The following is a 20,209-nucleotide window of genomic DNA, read 5'->3' on the forward strand; positions in this document are numbered from 1 at the left end:
CCAGGGTGCCTCCAGCTGTTGCAAAACTAAATCTCCCAGCATGACCGGACAGCCGAAGGCTGTCCGGCCATGCTGGGAAATGTAGTTTTGCAGCAGCTGGAGGCACCCTGGTTGGGAAACACTGCGCTAAGCCCTCGGAGATTGTCCTGCCCTTGCCTTTAGCCACAGGTTCTGCATGCCATAAAGAAGCAATAAAGGGGGGGGGGGGGGGTGTTCCCTGTTCCAGAGGTGGCTGAGGAGGGAGCACAGGAGTGTTACAATAAGAGAGCTTTGTGTCTTTAAGATGTGTCACAGCCCCCTTCCCTGTACCAAGTCACAGGCGCCGGATCCTGAGTAGTCACTTTGCTCCTGTTCTCTTCCTCTCTCTCTCTCACTCTCTCTCTCTCACTCTCTCTCTCTCACTCTCTCTCTCTCTCTCCCTGTGTTTTACTTTGTTGACAGCCCTGCTAGGGGCCTTTTGTTACCTCTCCAGCCAATGAAAGCATTTTACGACAGAGAACAGTTGGGATATAAAAAGAAGGAGTCCCTGTGCCTAGTACATGATCCTTGGTTGCCTACCCCTCCCCTATAAAGACCTGCACAAGGCAGCTGTCCTCTCTGCAGCAGCACCAGCAGCACTCTAGGCATCCTGGGCGCCCAGCTATGCTGTCTCAGCGCTACCCACTCTTCTTCTGCATGCTGGTCCTGTCCCTGGAGTTTTCCAAGAGCCGAGGAGAGTCTATGATGGAGAAAGGAGCCCTGCAGGTGGAGACCTCACTGGGAGAAAGTGAGGAGCAGGACTGCCCGGTGTGTATGTGGAGGAAGCACAGCAAGGAGATGAGGCTGGAGAGCATCAAGTCCCAGATCCTCAGCAAACTCAGGCTAAAGGAGGCCCCTAACATCACCAGGGAGGTGGTGAACCAGCTGCTGCCCAAGGCTCCCCCACTACAGCAGATCCTGGACCAGCACGAGTTTCAGGGAGACTCCTTCCAGCATAATGCTTTCGTGGAAGAGGATGAGTATCATGCCACCACGGAGACTGTCATCAGCATGGCACAGGAAAGTAAGTGACCCCCCCCCCCCCCCTGCTCAGTATTGCATCAATCACTATGGCTATAGCGCAGGAGATTGCTGCTTGTCAGGGTAGTCACACGTGCGTTGTACCCACGTGTGACAGCTCACCCATTGATCATCAGTGCAGGCAATGTATAGCAGGAGCTGCCTGCAATTCTCTTGGGTGTGGGTGGGCATAATAAGGGTTAAATGGCATGCTAAAGTGTCTGATCATTCCCTGAGCTAGTACTGTATATCCATTTATTGCTTTACTGACACTATTTATTACTTTAGGTATAGGTGCCAGTTCCACAGCGGGTGAGTTAGGCTGGGTTCACACCACGTTTTTCAAATACGGTTACCGTATACGGTTTTCCGCAAAAAAACGTATGGCAAAAACTGTATGCAACCGTATACAACTGTATGACTCCAAATTAAAACGTATACAGTTTTTCCCCGAATGGTTCTATCCGTTTGCATCAGTTTTTGCCAACGGTTTTGCTATTTTGTTGGAATTCGTTTTCCAGCAATTTAATAAAGTTACTATTGTTCTATTGAAATTCCAATCTGCGCATGTGTCAACTCCAAAAACAGATCAGAAAAAAACGTGTGCAACCGTATTCTGAAATTCTGTGTACGGTTCTCATAGACAACAATGTTAAAAGAACCGCATACGGTTCGCATACGGTTTTCAAACCGGAGGCAAAAACGTGGTCGACAGCGTTTTTGCCTACGGTTGAAAAACCCGCAAAACCGTATCCGAGGCAAAACGGATGCAACCGTACACAACATTTGGAATACGGTTTACAATGCATTCTCTATGCATACGGTTTCGGATACGGTTGTATACTTTTTTTGCGGAAAACCGTATACGGTTACCGTATCTGAAAAACGTGGTGTGAACCCAGCCTTAGGGTGCATGCACACCACCTTTTTTGCAATACAGTTCCCGTATCAGGTTTTTGATGAAAAACGGATTCCTCAAAACCGGACTAAACTGTATTAAAAAAATGTATACACGTTTTAACCCATATTAGGTTGAAAACCGTATACGGTTTGAAAAATGATGTCCGGTTGCTTCGGTTTTTTAAGAAAAAAAAAAAAACATATACGTTTTTAACTTTTCACTCCATTTTGAATTAAAGTTTCACTTGTTTGATGGAAATTCCGAGAAAACAAAAACGTGCAAAGTCAAAAACCGTATGGTGAGAACCTGATGGAACCGTATAGTTTTCATATACAATGCATACAGTTCTGTACAGTTCCCATTGACTCCCATGTAAAAAAAAAAAAAAAAAAAACTTATACGGTTTAATACAGTTTTTTTTACCCGAACCAAAAAAGGTGGTAGACTACGATTTTGGGTACGGGTAAAAAAAACTGTCCAAAACCGTATGAGATCCAAAACTAAACCGGATGATGCGTTTGACATACGGTTTACAATGTTAAGTCAATGCATACGGTTTTCTATACAGTTCCATATGGTTTTTAACTTGAAACCGTATACGTGAACTGTATAGCAAAAACGTGGTGTGCATGCACCCTTAGCCAGCATATAATGCAGTGTTTTCCCAATCAGGGTGCCTCCAGCTGTTGCAAAACTACAACTCCCAGCATGCCCGGACAGCCGTTGGCTGTCCGGGCATGCTGGGAGTTGTAGTTTTGCAACAGCTGGAGGCACCCTGATTGGGAAACACTGATATAATGCAAGGAAGTCATCTGGATATTGTAGCAAGTCTGCCAATAAACTCCTTTGCAGACTACAGTGGTTGATACATTCTAGAAAATGGATCAACTCAGTAGGGACTTTTTTCAATTTTATGAACTATGTTACTCTGTCACCCAAAAAACTGCTGGAATCAAGGACTTTTTGAGAAGTGAACATAGAACCTTTCTATGGTGATGATCGCCTCTCAGGATTCACTTCTATTGACGCTATTGTAACCCAGTGACATAATAAGAATTTGTGTCATAAAACAGGTCCTATTGTGGGAATCACAGTCATCATTATCATACAAATGACTGACCCCCCCCCCCCCCCCAAATGTCAGATCATGATATAAGGAACTGATCACATTGCACCTGCCTGGTAATTAGAGATGAGCGAACTTACAGTAAATTTGATTCGTCACGAACTTCTCGGCTCGGCAGTCGATGATTTATCCTGCATAAATTAGTTCAGCTTTCAGGTGCTCCGGAGGGCTGGAAAAGGTGGATACATTCCTAGGAAAGAGTCTCCTAGGACTGTATCCACCTTTTCCAGCCCACCGGAGCACCTGAAAGCTGAACTCATTTATGCAGGAAAAGTCATCAACTGCCGAGCCGAGAAGTTCGTGACGAATCGAATTTACTGTAAGTTCGCTTATCTCTACTGGTAATGTTCTTTATAATAAAAAATTATAACTTATGATTCAGTGTGTGACCCCCGCCACAGTTACTTAAAAATGTGGACGAATAGTGCAGAAATATCAATAATATGTTGTCATGTCATGATTTTTCACATGATACCATAATAAGGATCTACATTCAGTGTTATAGTTTTGAATTGTTTTGAATATGTAGGAATGTTATCAAATGTTCAATTGATATTAAGTTGCAACAATGTGACTGTATTTGACTCCTGATCTATAGTTTCTCCGAGTATGGTGTATGCATTAAATGGGATTTATAGGTTTTTGTCATAGTAAATGATGCTGATTATGATTATTCACTTTATTTATATGAATATGGGTTGATCAAACAATATGTGACCCCCTAAGGCTAAGTTTCCACTTGGATTTTTTTTCGGGCAGTTTTTGAGCCAAAGTCAGAAGTGGATCCATAAGGGAGAAGTACAAGTCCTTCCTTTATATGTCTTATTCCTTATGGATCCACTTCTGACTGTCATAAAAAAAAGTGGAAAGTGGAAACTTAGCCTTAGGAAGATCATCACGACCAAGGCTGCTTACCTATTCTGATGTATTATGAGTTGTTTGTTTTGATAACTATATCAAATAATTGATCATCCCAACTTGTTGGTGCATAAATATGGCACAGCAATAACAGTTTGTCTTTTATCATTTATTTCCTCTATGTCATTTACCTTTGATGTGCTTGTCATTTGTATTACACTTTATTGGACGTGTCAGGCATTACTTGTCATTTACCTGAATACAAGTGTTCAACAAGTGATATGGTTTGTACATTCTGACAGGACAAGTTACTCCAAGCAGCTGGGGTCATTCAGCCTCAAATGTTCCTTGTCTCCGGCTGAATACTGCTGTGTCATGCTTTGCAGCCTATGTAGAACATTTGCTTTGCTGGTTACTAATACTTTGTCTGCTGCAGTGATGCCCAACTAGGGTGCCTCCAGTTTTGCAACAGTTGGCGGTTACCCTGGTAGGGAAAAAATGGTTTACTGACTGCTGATGTATCACAAAAAGTTGTCTTATCTATCTATTTCATATCTATCTGTCTATCTATTCATCTATGAATCTATTATCTGTCATATTTTTATATCTATCTATCTATTTATCTATTTCATATCTATCTATCTCATATCTATCTATGAATCTATCATCTATCTGTCTTATTCTAATATTTATCTATCTATTTATCTATTATCTATCTCATATCTATCTATTATCTATCTATCTCATATCTATCTATCTATCTATCTATCTATATATCTCATATTTATCTATCTCATATCTATCTATCTATCTATCTATCTATCATCTATCTATCTCATATCTATCTATCTATCTCATATCTATCTATATCTATCTATCTCATATCTATCTATATATCTATCTATCTGTCTGTCTGTGTCAGTCATATTTTAATATATATCTGTCTATCTATCTTTAATCTATCTCTCTTTACATAAAACTATGTTTTTAAGCTTTTGTCAATACGTTCTATTCCATTTCCAACGTCTAGATGTGTATTTCATTTTCCTTGCCCCTTGTCAACACATTCTATTCCATTTCCAATGTCTTTTCTTCTTCTTCATACTTTTCCCTGGTTATCCCTTCTGCTAATTCCTCGTCGGTATCCCCTTTTCTTTTCGCTTTGGTATTGCGTTCTCCTCGGCTCATTCTCTCTAGTCTTTTGTTATTCCCAGGTTACTTCTGTTGGTTTTTCCTTTTTTACCATGTGCAGTAATAACAAAGCCTGGCTGTGGTTACCCCCATGGGGTCCTTGTGTTGTTCTTTTCATTGGTTTTGGGAGGAGATGGACAGATCCATTTGGCAGTGTCAAAGGAATGTGACTGGAAGCATTTCTAATCCCCTATGTCTATTCCAACTCATGCTAAATACCTAAACCTTATATAGTAGGATCTCCCTAAGTGGACACCTCCGAATAGGGGACACCTCCCAATAGCGGATGCGGACACACCTAATAGGGGACAATAGGGGACAAAACACTCCCATTAGGGGACAAAACACTCCCATTAGGGGACAAAACACTCCCAATAGGGGACAACCAGGCTTATGTGCCGGCCCTACCTTGTACACAGTGCCGCCATCAGGGGGTACAGCCAATACCCCAGTAAGGGGCCCAGGCCCCTCGTGGCACCCGCCTGCAGAAGCCCCAGCAAAGAAGCAGAAGACCAGTGTCTTAAACAGTAATCTTCTGCTTCTGTATGTCCGTCGGCCAATCAGGAATCAGCTGTCAGCTGTCATCAGGATTCAATGAATCAGCTGTCATCAGGATTCAATGCTAAAAAATTAGAAACATTGCAAAAAGGGAAGGGTTTTCCCATCAACTGCTTCTCCTGATCATGGGATAGGTCATGTGTGAACAGAGTGGTGGTCATGCATGCTGTTGCTCAGCTTTATGAGAAAGTTTACTGAGGCACCAGCAATAAAACATAACTTTTAAAGGCAATTATTTAACTAGCAAAATACCGCTTGTGATGAAAATATTAAACCAAAAATAACAAATGGGTTGAATGTGATTGCTACGTCTAGCATTTGATAATGAGATAATCAAGTAGCTGAGAATTGATGATAAGACAATTCATCACTGTGTCTACCTTCTTACAATAACGTTACATACCCAGCATAGAAAAGTAAAGGTCGAAATGTAACGAACCAATACAAATCCAACGCGTTTCACCCGGTTTGTGACCGGACTCTTCAGGGGACAAGCTGGGACAACCCACAAAATAAACCACATCCCAAATGAATGCATGTTATGGTGTCAGATACATAGAACTTACACTTTATGATGACCTATATATACTGGTCTAGATGCGGTAAGGCAAATACAACCAGCTCCGACGTCACTGACACAACCCCGAAACCTTGATGTCTTGTCTTGACTGAGATAGCCAAGTTGAGTGCTTGGCTAATCTGTGTCAGTCTCCCAGTCAGATCCTAACAAATGTAACAATTATTACCAACCCTCTTGAAAAAGGTGAAAAACCACATTAATGTTTAAAAATATGTTTAGATATGTTTGTTGCCTTTCAGGTCATGTTTATCTAGTAGAGGATGTCTAAAGCTGAGCTTTACTCAGACATTAGTCATTAAAGTGGTTTTCTCATTATAAAAAATATGTGCAGATGACTATGTAATATGTATAATATACTAATGTACTGTCTGTAGCTGAAGTGCCTTTGTGAGCCAGTCTCACATGGAGTCACATTGCTATACTATTGGTGTCTATATGCTGCTGTATGATGTCCCATGGACAAGTGGCTATCTCCTCTCTATCTCTCCCTGTACACATCACATCTGTGTTATTTCCACTGCTTCCTGGCTTTCCCTCCTTCCCTCAATAAAGTAACCATGTTTCACATACTGGGCAGCAGATAATTCAGAGTCATTGAGCAGATAAGGAGTAATTACAGCACAAGTCTAAAAAACTTGTTTGATAGAGTCATGTAGGCAGCTTTATATAGAGGGAATATCTGTGAGATTATGTAGAAATCTTGGGAACTGTAATCCTTTACATTGGTAAACCTACCCACAGCATACCCTGGCAGCATTAAAACAATTGTACTGTACAGGGGTGGACAAGACAGTAAACAATAAATAAAAAAAATACTTCTAAGGCTGGGTTCACACCACGTTTTAGGCAATACGGGACCACATACGGCTGGGGGGAGCTAAAACCGGGCGTTCCCGTTTTTGGCCCATATGTAATGTATTTCAATGAGCCAACCAGAGTGAAACGCTGACTCCAGTCGACTCATTTTTGCCCCGTATGCGGTTTTCCCACCTGATCTAAAACCGTGGTCTATCACGGTTTTAGATCTGGTGGGAAAACCGCATAGGGGGCAAAAATTAGTCGACTGGAGTCAGAGTTTCACTCCGGTCAGCTCATTGAAATACATTACATACGGGCTGAATACGACAGGGATACAGGAGCGCCCAGTATTAGCTCCCCCCCGCCTTATGCGGCCCCGTATTGCCTGATACATGATGTGAACCCAGCCTAAGCTATGATGGCATCATATGGGGAGCATTCCGATACCTGGGTACATTATTTATTTGTATGTTTTATGAGTTCTTTGCTGTTTAAATTATAACTTAAGGGAACATAAAAAAATCGATAGAAGTGCTAAATTTTGTTAGTGCCATTGCTAAATCTCATAGTCCATGACAGATTTTTAGATACAATCTAAACATTTCAATGTCCTTTCTACCTTAAAGGGGTACTCCGGTGGAAAACAATTTATTTTTAAATCAATAGTGCCAGAAAGTTAAACAGATTTGTAAATTAATTCTATTTAAAAATCTTAATCTTCCAGTACATATCAACTGCTGTATACTACAGAGGAAGTTGTATAGTTCTTTTCAGTCCACAGTGCTCTCTGCTGACACCTCTGTTCATGTCAGGAGCTGTCCGGAGTACAAGCAAATCCCCATAGCAAATCTCTCCTGCTGGACAGTTCCTGACACAGACAGAGGTGTCAGCAGAGAGCACTGTGTTCAGACAGAAAAGAACTACACAACTTCCTCTAGAGAATACAGCAGCTGATAAATACTGGGATTAAGGTTCTTAAATAGAAGTAATTTTCAAATCTGTTTAACTTTCTGGCACCAGTTGATTTGAAAAAAAAAATGTTTTCCACCGGAGTACCCCTTTAAATAAACTTGGTGACAGAATGAATGCCAGCAATAATGGTGCATCACTCATGAAGAATGTGTTTTATTTCTAGCATCAAATCTGTTCTTTGTGAGGTTTCATCCCAGCAGTTTCATTAGATCTTTCATTATGTGAAATCTGTTTGCTATGCCATAACCTTGTGCAGGAATGAGGTGATCGCATAACTTGCTTTATTATCTTTTATGCTTCAATAGGCTTTATGTAATTCTGAACATCATGACTTAATCTCTGCCAATGGCAAACTAACTTGGTGATTCAATGCTGTGCTTTAACACTTTTGTAGGCATAGTAACAAGTTTCAAGGATAGTTCCTGAAAATTGCAATTATGATATCACAATGCGTATGAATCCTATGGCATCTGCATATCTAACCCTCAGCAAGCAAAATAGGAAGCATTTCCTCTGTTTTATATGCATTATCTTGAAGAAATGGTCTTATTCATTGTGATTCCTAAGTTGAACTGTAAATTCTATTTAATCTTATAAAAAAAAAAGTAATTGCTGTAAGGGGTTGTTTAAAGGGGTACTCCACTGCCCCAGCATCCACCATATTTTGTACAGAACGCTGGGTGCAGGTTGCGAGGGTCATGATGTCGTGCACACGCCCCCTAGTGACCATGCCCCCTCCCATAGACTTGCTTTGAGGGGCGTGGTGTGACATCACTAGGGGGTGTGGCCGTGATGTCACGACCCCGTAGCCCGCACGCAGCGTTCGGAACAAAATGTTTTGGATGTTGGGGCAGTGGAGTACCCCTTTAAAGGAAACCTAAACGCAAATGGGGAGAAATCTATCAATTGAAGACCGTTTGGGTGTGTAGAAGCCAACTGGGCCTGCTGTGGTGACTCGAAGCCTTGTTCCTGAAACACAGTAAATCATAGACTGTTGTAATAAGGATGCTACTCATTGTTCGGGCAGTATGACACTAATGACAAGTTACCTTTAAATTACAATTTTCCAGTGTTTATTCTAAACAGTATAACTTCCTAAATATGGGAGTGAGTTGAATATACATCAGAGTTGCTTCTAACCAGAATACCCTTATGCATATTTCTCTATCTTTAAAGGAAATCTGTCACCAGTGTCACCTGCACTAATCTGTCGGTTCCCAGGTGACACTGGTGACAACAATACTTACCATGTCCCATTCCGTGGTGGGGATCTACTGTAATATCTTCCATTAGTTTTGCTCAGGGCACACGGCTTGGGGCACGGGCGGAGCTTACTGACATCACCGCTGCTGTCCACAGCGAGACCAAGCAGGGAGCAACAGTGGTGACGTCACTAAGCTCCACCCATGCCCCAAACCGCTGCTGCTCTCTGCTAGGTCCCGCTGTGGACAGCAGCGGTGATGTCAGTAAGCTCTGCCCGTGCCCCAAGCCGGGTGCCCAGAGCGAAAATAATGGAAGATATTACAGGAGATCCCCACCACGGAATGGGACAAGGTAAGTACCGTTGTCACCGGTGTCACCTGCATAGGTTAGTGCAGGTGACACTGGTGACAGATTCCCTTTAATGATAGTGTGTATGGTGTATGTGCAATATAAACACTCCAGACAAAAATGAGTACAAATAAAAGCATAAACACACTTGTCCTTAGCTAACTATAGTAAATCATAATGCTACACTTTTATTTGTTATTCTGCTGGACAACTTCTTTTATGTAACTATATATTTAAGCTTTATTAGTTCAGTGAAAGGTCCTGAGAAGGTCTTGGGGGAATTTGCCAACGGGGCTATTTATCATTTTACAGGTGAAGAAAATCTTCTTATTTGCTGCAAACATTCAGCTCTGTACTACCAGGTAATGGTTTCCTTAAGAGTAAGATGCCTGTAATACATAAAGAGACTCTCTGTAAGAATAATAGGGCATTGTTGTAAATGTGAGACCAGTATCAAAGGGCACTTTCTTCTGGGTATCCCCAGGGATAACAGGTGCCTGCTCTATTTAAATGCTATCATTTAAAAGCCTTAATGGGTTCTGATTTCTACAATACTGTGATGTGGTACAACTGTAAGACCCAAGACATTGTACACTACATTATTCTGCTGTGCCTTTCTTTGAAAAAAAATGTCCTTGCAAAAACTTTCAGAAGTCCCCATCGACTGTAAACTAGAAGCTGGTTAAAAGTAGTGAGGTATTGTGATAGAGCATTTGTCATACAAATGATCCCATCTAGGTATTACTGTAGCCTTCACTGTTGTGTACAACTAGACAACTATATGGAGGCTTCTCTTCTAACATACATATACATTGCATTATGCTAGTTCAGTATAGTTAGACCCTATTTTATTGTAGAGTCAAATTGCCCTTTTGTTGCCTAGAAGATGCCGTCTTCTAGGTTTTTTTGCACTTCAGTCAAGAAGAGGGTATAAATAAGTAGATCAGTTAGCACTGCTTTAGGGAAATCTTCACTAAGTTATAGTTTCAAAACATAGTACTGAACATGCCAGTTTTACTGTAAAGTGCATTGCATGAACCCCCTCCCCTAAAAAGTTGCTAAATATTTATTTTTATTTTTCAACCCCCCCCCCCACAAATCATATTGTATTGGTTGTGTCGTACATTTTATGGTTAAACCAAAGGTGTCATAATAACATTTTGAGGTACGATTGCTCAGGCAAGTAACAAGCCCTTACATGGCTCAGTGGATGGAAAAATAAAAGAATTATGCCTCTTAAACTGCTAGGAGGAAAAAACGAAAATGCAAAAAATGAATATTGGCTGAGTCCTCATGGCCAAAACCTGCTGTGTTCATAAAAGGGTACTCCAACAAAAAACATCTTATCCCCTATCCAAATTATAGGGGATAAGATGTCTGATCACGGGGGTCCCGCCACTGGTGACCCCCGCAATCTCAGTGCCAGCAGCGGTGGTGTCCGGAACACGGAAGCTTGGAGCTTCCGCGTTCGTGACATCACACCATGCCCCCTCCCATAGACATGAATGGAGAGGGCATGGCAGCTGTAGTCGCCAGTTATCCAGTTTGGAGCGGAGTTTGCTGCACGGATGACTGGGGGGCCGCGCCGGAGTTCAGACATCTTATCCCTTATCCTTTGGTATTTTCAAATATTTGTTACCTGTTAGGGGCGTGCCCCTACACTATCAGGCACTTTCACTGTCATGCAAATCCCAGCCCGTCGCTCACCTCCCTGGTCTGTTCCTGCAGTGTGTGCCCCTGCCTCCTAGGGCGCGTGCGCTGGAGCTCTTACATTTAAAGGGCCAGTACTCATTTAATTAAGTGTTTACACCTGCACCCTGTCTTTAAGTATCAGCTCCTCCCTTTGTTCCCTGACGGATCTTTGTTGCCTTTGTGCCCTTGAGAAAGCTACTGTGCTTCTATGTTCCTGATTTCTGTGTACCAGATCCTTGTTCCGTTATCTGACCCTGCACCTGTGCCGCCTGCCCTGACCTACTGCTACCTTGGCCATGTCTTGCTAGTTTCCTTTTGTGCCACACCACATCCTAGCAACCTGTGTGGATGAATCATGCCAGGGGTAGAGACCTGGGTGCCACCTGCTGCAGCAAGACCATCCCGCTTTGTGGCGGGCTCTGGTGAAAACCAGCGGCATCTTAGACTCCGCTCCCTGGCACGGCTCAAGTGATCATCCACACAGGCCCGGAGGATCCACCACCTGCCGTGACCCGTTACAGCTATTTTGTCCAACATCTCTGGTAGGAATAACAAAGGGACATCACAACAAGAGAAATAAGAATATATTCCAAAAGTGTTATATCATTTGAATGCATGTATTTACTTAATTTGACAGGAGAGTAATAATCACCTAAGTACCCAAGAAAAGAGGGTGACGGGTCCTAACTCAATAAGTACAACAAACCCCAGGGCCAAAGCCTGGAGTCACTAACTCCCCTCTTATTGCTTCCCCCTAAAATATAACTTTTATTAATACATTTTAAATGAAGATAATCCCCAAATGTGAATTAAAAGTATGCCGTGACTTACCAATAGAGATGTCCATTGGGAACTGGTCCAGACTCTGCCAATAATGTATCCTTATCATGTTTCCGGAAGTACTTGTGATAAGGATATACTATTGGCAGAGTCCGGACCAGTTCCCAATGGACATCCCTATTGGTGGGTCCGGTAGGACGAGGGTTGATGATGACACTAATGATATCTATAAATAGATCTCCCTATGAGGCGGGACTGCCATAGCCACATTTTCCTCTTGACAATGCTGTTGTTGCAGCGAAACATGTGGAGGGTGGCTGGATATTAGTATTTTAAACTGTACGTCATAGTGCCAATTATCAGTGTACGGCAGCACTGTTCATACAGTATACAGCAGACAAGATGCTCCTTGCTGTTATATGACAATTTTGTTTGTTGCACTATAACGGCATACTTTTAATTCACATTTGAGGATTATTTTTATTTTAAATGTATTAATAAAAGTTATATTTTAAGGGGAAGCAAAAAGAGGGGAGTTAGTGACTCCGGGCTTCGGCCCTGGGGTTTGTTCTACTTTTTGACAGGAGAGGCCACATCTTTTATTATCAGCCTGAGGAAAGAGAGAAGTGGCGTCCTGGCCACAATTCCTGTACCTGCTCTCTTTCCCTTAGCCCTAGAAAAATCTTGCCCATGTGCATCAGGAACAATGCACACACAGTGAGTTGGACAGGCCCAATGGCAGCTTCACAGACTCACCACACATGGGCCACAATCCAAATGTAGCCCCAGATTTTCAGCAAAGAGGGAGAGAGCTTTGGCTGTTTTCCGCTTCCCAGCCATCTCCATGACAAGAGTTTTTATCTTACTATTTCAGAAGATACATATAATATGCCAGTAAACTACTTTCTATTCAAGATTTAAGTGGGTAATCAGGGGCAGAGCCGAACTGCAGAAAGCTAGGTGTAAAAACAATAAATGGGCCCATTGCCCCCTATCAGCTCTCTAACACACACATTACATCTTTTAAGATATTAGTGGGCCCCCTTACCTATTGGGCCCCTGTTTTATTGGACATATGATTTATTTGCTCCTGTGAGTGTTTGATTTTTTTTAAGTGTTTAAATAAGATTTTCTATCTTATATTTCTATATATCGGAAACTGGGCCTGTCTGGGGCTGTGCTTGCATACCTGGTGGAGCAGCTCTACAACCCCCTTATTTTTAAGATTGGTGAAGGTCCAAGTAATGTTATATCACTTTTTAAGATTGGAAAACTACTTAAATGTTTATTAGTTAAGTAATTATGTTGCGGCTCAAAAGTAAACTTAGTGCCAGATGGGTCGTGACATTTGCTGCTTGGGTGCCAGTGTAGTAAATGTTTCCAATTACACAAATATCTTGGTTTAATTGTCTATGAAGTGTACATGACACCCATGACCCCTAACCTTTAACCTTCTAGAAAACCTAAAATAACACTAATTTGACCTGTTTAGATAGAGAAGTGTGTCAAGGCTTGGCATGTATATTTAGGGAACTACACACACACACACGTAACGAAAAGGGAGAAGATATCAAATGTGGCTGCCTTGAATTACTGCTCGTTAAATGCAGTCTTAATAAGACTTGCTGGCTATATGTTTAATTATTGTTGCAAGTATATTTTATATGTTGCTTCATGGTTTACTCTATGTTCTGAAAAATATTTAAGAAATATATAGAAATAAATTATGGACAAAATGTACCACACTAGTGATGATGATAAATAATTTTGACTTATGTGTCCAGGAATCATGTATATCATGATCTAATCCCAGTAAGCTCTGTGTAATAATAATTATGATGTAAATTAATTTAGTGCTGGTATATACTGTAAGGCTGCATTCACATCTCGTTTTGTACATACGGGCGCCGGATCCGGCTGGGGAAGGGGCAAACCGGGCGCTCCCGTACCCCAGCCGGATCAGCCCGTGACTCCATTTACTTTAATGAGCAGACCGGAGTCAAACGGTGACTCCGGTCAGTTCAGTTTTGACCCGTATGCAGTTTTGGACCGGACCTAAAACCGTAGTATACTAAATCTGAATATAAATCTGGTGGTGTTGCTAGTGGATGATGGGGGTGTTGCTGGAGGATGATGAGGGTGCTACTGGCCATCCCCCCTGGAAGTATCACCCCCATCATCCATCGGCAGGATCATCCTCCTGGCAGGAGCACCCCCATCATCCACCATCAGGATCTGCTGATGGAGGTGCTGCTGCTGGGGGGGGGGGTTGCTGGTGGATGAGGAGGGTGCTACTGCCAGGGGGGGAGCATTAGGTAGGCAGCAGTTCCCCCACTTAAGGTAGGTAGCAGTTCCCCCACATTAGGTAGGTAGCAGTTTCCCCACATTAGGTAGCATAGATTCCCCACATTTGGTACCAGTTACCCCACATTAGGTAGTAATTTCCCCACATTAGGTAGCACAGATTCCCCACAATAGGTAGCACAGATTCCACACATTAGGTAGCAGTTTCCACACATTAGGTAGCACAGATTCCCCACATTAGTTAGCAGCTTTCCCACATTATGTAGCAGCTTTCGCACATTAGGTAGCAGTTTCCCCACATTAGGTAGCATAGATTCCCCACATTTGGTAGTAGTTTCCCCATTAGGCCGCAGGTTCCCTTGCATGTTCCCCACAATAGGTCAAAGTCTCCCCACATTAGATTGCTGGTTCAAACAACCCCCCCCCCCACAAAAAAAAAACACATACACACACAACACAGAGACACACACACACAGATAGATAGAGAGAGAGACACACACACACAGTCAGAGAGACACACACTCACAGACAGAGAGACACACACACACACAGACAGTCACACACAGTCACACACACACACAGAGTCACACGCAGTCACACACAGTCACACACAGTCACACACACACAGAGTCACGCACAGAGAGTCACACACAGACAGAGATAGCGACAGACACACACACACAGACAGAGAGACACACACTCACAGACACACACACACACACAGAGTCACACACAGTCACACACACAGAGACACACAAACAGAGATAGAGTGAGACAGACACTCACTCACTCACCCATCCAGCGCAGCGCTCCTTCTCTCTGGGCGCTCTCAACCTATAAGGCTGCTTCATGTGTATTTCCGCTACAATTTAAGCTTGCTAGAATTGTAAAATTGTTGTGCGGGGTGTCAAACCACCCTTCGTGCAAAACCACACCCTCTCCCATCAACCCCACCCTCTTCGCAAATTTATGAAACTTTTTGGCAGTTTATGCCAGGCACAGGCATGATAAATGCCCCCTTTATGCCCCCAAGGGGCAAACACGGGAACAATGAGGACAAAGGTAGTTGAAAAGGGGAGAGGTCTAAAAGCTGCTATTAAGTCCACTACACAGGAGACACTTGTGTTCTGACTTCACATATAAGCATGTAAAGCTGGGGAAAAAAGTACACTGCAGGAATATTGCAGGTTATTTAGCAATATATGTGGAAATATGTTTTTTATAGTACTTCTTAATAGTTAAAATAATTTATGGAAAAATTTTGGTTTATTGCTTCTATGATTATTCTCTATAATATAGTAAATTGTTTTTATTTGTTTGAAAAATACACACATTATTAAAGTACTTATTTAATAGTTTTGTATTTAGTACTTATTTTACATTTTTTAATCATATTGTATGCATATTTGGCAACTGCTATAAGCTCAATGTTACATTTCCCCAAAAAACATTATCATTTTCTAGTCCTCTAAGAATTTTCTGCTATGCACTCAGCAATATTCTAAGAGCCTTCCGGGGTACTTGAACATGTTAATTTTGTGCTGAACAAGTTGGACAGACTGCTTGCCAACATAACTGAAGCGATCCAAGTTGCCCACAGTTCAGAGGCATTGAGCAGATCTGTATTTGGCAGCAGCATGATCATTTGGATAACTTACTTTCGCTAAACAGTGCCAATAGATTGCCTGGACTCAAAAACCCCATCCTGGTCTGATTGAAAGCTTTGTAAGACTGGATGCTTTCATTCATTTTTTAAAGTGAAATTTAGTTTCATCAGTTACAATTAAAGTTATGTATTGGCTTTAATAAAGTGTTTTGCTCTTCGACATTCACAATTTCGACTGGAATTAAAATATGCCTGATAAGACGGGTCTGTCACCTGCACCTCAAAAACATTCCCAGAATACACACTTTTCTTTCTGTTGAAACAGCTAAACCTTTTATTGTTGCTCTGATTAATTCTTGCCTTGACTACTGTAAATCTTTATTAATCGTACTTCTCTTCCCCAAATGCTCCCCTCCCCAGTCCATCCTAAATGCAGCAGCCAGACTCATCTTCGTTTCCAGCCACTACACCTAAGCCGGTCACTGTACTGGTTGTCCATTCACTATAGAATACAATTTTAACTCCTCACTCTCACACACAAAGCTCTCCAAAGTGCTGCACCTCCCTACATCTCCTCCCTTATCTCTGTCTACGCCCCTACCCAGGTTCTATGTTCTGCTAGTGATCTACAGTATCCTCCAAAATCTGAACCCGTCACTCTCATCACCAAGACTTTGCTTGTGCTGCAACATTTCTCTGGAATGCGTTACCCAAACAATCAGACTCATTTCCAATACTGTATTTACTGTTGAAAGCAATCCCTACAAAACATATTTTAGGTAAGCTTGTTTAAATATTTTAGGACCCTCTATAAATTAAGCAATTTCTGCCTCTTGTCTAAATCCTGTTGTTTGCTTTGAAAATTAGTGTGTCATTCTGTAAAGTGTTATGTCTGCATATATATATATATATATATATATATATATATATATATATACCCTTGGAAATGTACAGTGGGAATATGTTGGTGCTATAAAGATTATTTATCATGACAGTATTTTACACATATCTTAAAGGGGTACTCCGCCCCTAGACATCTTATCCCCTATCCAAAGGATAGGGGATAAGATGTCTGATCGTCGGGGTCCCGCAGCTGGGGAACCTCTCGATCTTGGCTGCGGCACCCCAGACATCTGGTGCACGGAGCAAACTTTGCTTCATGCCGGATGACTGGCGGTGTGGGGCGGAGGCTCGTGACTTCACGGTCATACCCCGCTCGTGACATCACGGCCACACCCCCTCAATGCAAGTCTATGGGATAGGGCATGACAGCATTCACGCCCCCTCCCATAGACTTGCATTGAGGGGTGTGGCGTGATCGTGAAGTCACGAGCCTCCGGCGCTACACCTGACGCTCTAAACGAACGCAAGGTGCAGCAGGGAGATCGCGGGGGTTCCGGGACACCTGCGATCAGACATCTTAGCCCCTATCCTTTGGATAGGGGATGAGATGTCTATGGGTGGAGTACCCCTTTAACTCAGAATCTGCATGTATTTCACAGTTTATTCTGCTCAAAAGCCATGCTCCGTTATTTTTAATGGTAATCTAAGCTGTAGCTTATACAGGGAAGATTTTCCTAGTGCAGAATTGAAAATTCACATGCAAAAATAAACAGTGGCATGTCACTTTTTAACTTAGAAACTATAATGAGTGGCAAGATTCAATGGGGAAATTCTGGGCCCAAACCTTGAACTGTGTCAGAAATCCAAGGGTATATGTTATGTTCCATGGGCCCTAGTGTATTGTTTTGCCCTTGGAAAACCCCAAACATTGCATGGTGGCTTAATGAATATCACTGTTGGCTAATAGGGTCCTGGTTTTATATCTGACCATCTATGCAACATCGGCATAGAGTTTGTATGTTTTCCCCATATTTTCAGATACTCCAGTTTCTTCTCAATCTCAAAAAAATATGCTGATACATTAGGCTGGGTTCACATTATTAACCCCTTTAGGACACAGGGTTTTTCCGTTTATGCACTTTAGTTTTTTCCTCATCACCTTCTAAAAATCATAACGCTTTAAATTTTGCACATACAGACCCATATGAGGGCTTTTTTTTTTTGCACCACCTATTGTACTTTGATGTCATTATAATCATTTCACCACAAAATTTACAGCAAAACCGGAAAAAAATAAAATAAAAAACACCATTTTGTAACTTTTGGGGGCTTCCGATTCTATGCAGCGCACTTTTCGGTAAAAATGACACCATATCTTAATTCTGTAGGTCCATACGGTTACAAGGATACCTAATTTATGTAGGTTTTATTTTAATACTTTAAAAAAATTTTTAACTACATTCACCAAAATTAGTATGTGTAAAATTGTCATCTTCTGACCCCTATAACTTTTTTATTTTTCTGCATACAGGGCTGTTTGAGGGCTAATTCTTTGCACTGTAATCTTAAGTTTTTATCGGCACCATTTTTGTTTTGATGGGACTTTTTGATCACTATTTATACATTTTTTAGGGTATACAAAGTGACCAACAATTTTGGACTTTGGAATTGTTTACGCATATGCCATTGACCATGCGATTTAATTAACATGATATTTTTATGCGTCAGACATTTACGCACGCGGTGACACCACATTTGTTTATCAAGAGGCGTAAACTGAAGGTTTTGCCATGGCCTTCACAGTCTTCTGACCTCAACATAATTGAAAGTTTATGGATAGACCTTAAAAGAACAGTGCGTGACAGACAGCCCAGAGATCTCAAAGAACTGGAAGACTTTTGTAAGGAAGAATGGGCAAAGATACCTCAAGCAAGAATTGAAAGACTCTTGGCTGACTACCAAAAATGTGTACAAGCTGTGATACTTGCCAAAGAGGGCAGTACAAGATATTAACTCTGCAGGGTGCCCAAACTTTTGCAGACACCATTTTTTTTGCTCTGTTATTTTGAAAGTGTAAATGATGGAAATAAAATCTAACTTTTGTTGACATATTATAAGAATGCCTAATCTGTAATTTGATGCCTCTTGGAGATTTTTCCATCTTTCCTTGGCTTCTTTATGCACATTAATACAAATTTTTACCTGGGGTGCCCAAACTTTTGATCCCCACTGTATGCTGCTGCATACCTGCACTGGGCCCATTAAGTTCATTGGACTGATCTTAGTGACTATGGGGGGAAACTTACTAAGATGTGTGTGATTTAGTTCATTTTTTTAATTCTTTTTTTTTCCATGTTTTTTGCGTGACCCTGCCAAATTTATTAAATGGTCGAAGGGCATTTGATAAATTTTGTGGAGGATACACATTTTCTGAAATTTCACTCTTCACATACACCAAAAAGCTACGCTAGGTCTGGGCTGGTGTGGAATTGCGACTTTTTGGGGGTTTTGCTATTTTTTTTTTTGCAAAAGTAGCAGTTGATAAATTCATTACCACTGCAAAAGACTAACCATTAACTGCTGGTCTGTAAAGAAAAAGTGTAAATCGAAAAGTGTTAAAATAGTCTTAGGTGCAGCACTGCGCCTAAATAGAGACAAATCTACACACAAAAACAGCTCTAAAGACAATGATAAATGCCCCCATATGTTTTGTTAATTTCTGAATCTATACTTTTATTTTGTGGGACTCAAAAGCATGGTCTTCAGCTTTTTTCAGAATTGGACTAAACATAGTCACTACTAAAGTATGTTCAGTCCACTAAACTCTGTGAGCACGGTCTGCGAATGCTGTGGTATAGTCTAGCCAATATCCAGAAATATATTGCATATAATTGGCAGCCAGGACCCCTAGCTTATGACCGACACTGGTGATCGGGCCACTACCCAGCCTTAACCCTTTAGATGTTGTGATCAAAGATGATTGCAGTATCTAAAATGCCGAAAATACACCTCCTCACCATCCGATCTGTTCTTCAAGGCTCCAGTCTCAGCAGCCTGGAACAATGGAGGACCGATAACACTGATCAATGCTATACTATGGCATAGCATTGAACAGTGTATGCAATCTAATGATTGCATGTTATATTCCCCTATGGGGACTAAAAATAGTGTAAAGAAAGTAAAAAAAAAAATAAAATGACAAAAAGTTAATAAATGTGAATTAACCCCTTCCCTAATAAAAGTTTGAATCACCCACCTATCCCATAAAGTTTTTTTTTAAATATAAACATATGTGGTATCGCCGTATGTGTAAATGTCCGAACTTTAAAAATAAAATTTTAATTCAACCGCACGGTCAATGGCGTATACGTAAAACAATACCAAAGTCCATAATTGCATATTTTTTGTCCC

At 41.4% G+C, this 20,209-nt stretch overlaps 1 protein-coding gene across 1 annotated transcript in view; it reads left to right on the forward strand.

Moving 5' to 3' along the window:
• The first annotated feature begins 392 nt into the window (after positions 1–392).
• The window catches only part of GDF11 (growth differentiation factor 11), a 233,005-nt gene continuing 213,188 nt past the window's right edge, over positions 393–20,209 (forward strand). Inside the window, exon 1 of the mRNA XM_056562357.1 lies at positions 393–1,042. Coding sequence (XP_056418332.1) covers positions 643–1,042 — 400 coding nt within the window. The 5' untranslated portion in view covers positions 393–642. The remainder of the gene's footprint in view (positions 1,043–20,209) is intronic.

This window comes from Hyla sarda, chromosome 2 (genome assembly GCF_029499605.1).
Source record: "Hyla sarda isolate aHylSar1 chromosome 2, aHylSar1.hap1, whole genome shotgun sequence".
In the NCBI taxonomy this organism is placed as follows: Eukaryota; Metazoa; Chordata; class Amphibia; order Anura; family Hylidae; genus Hyla; species Hyla sarda.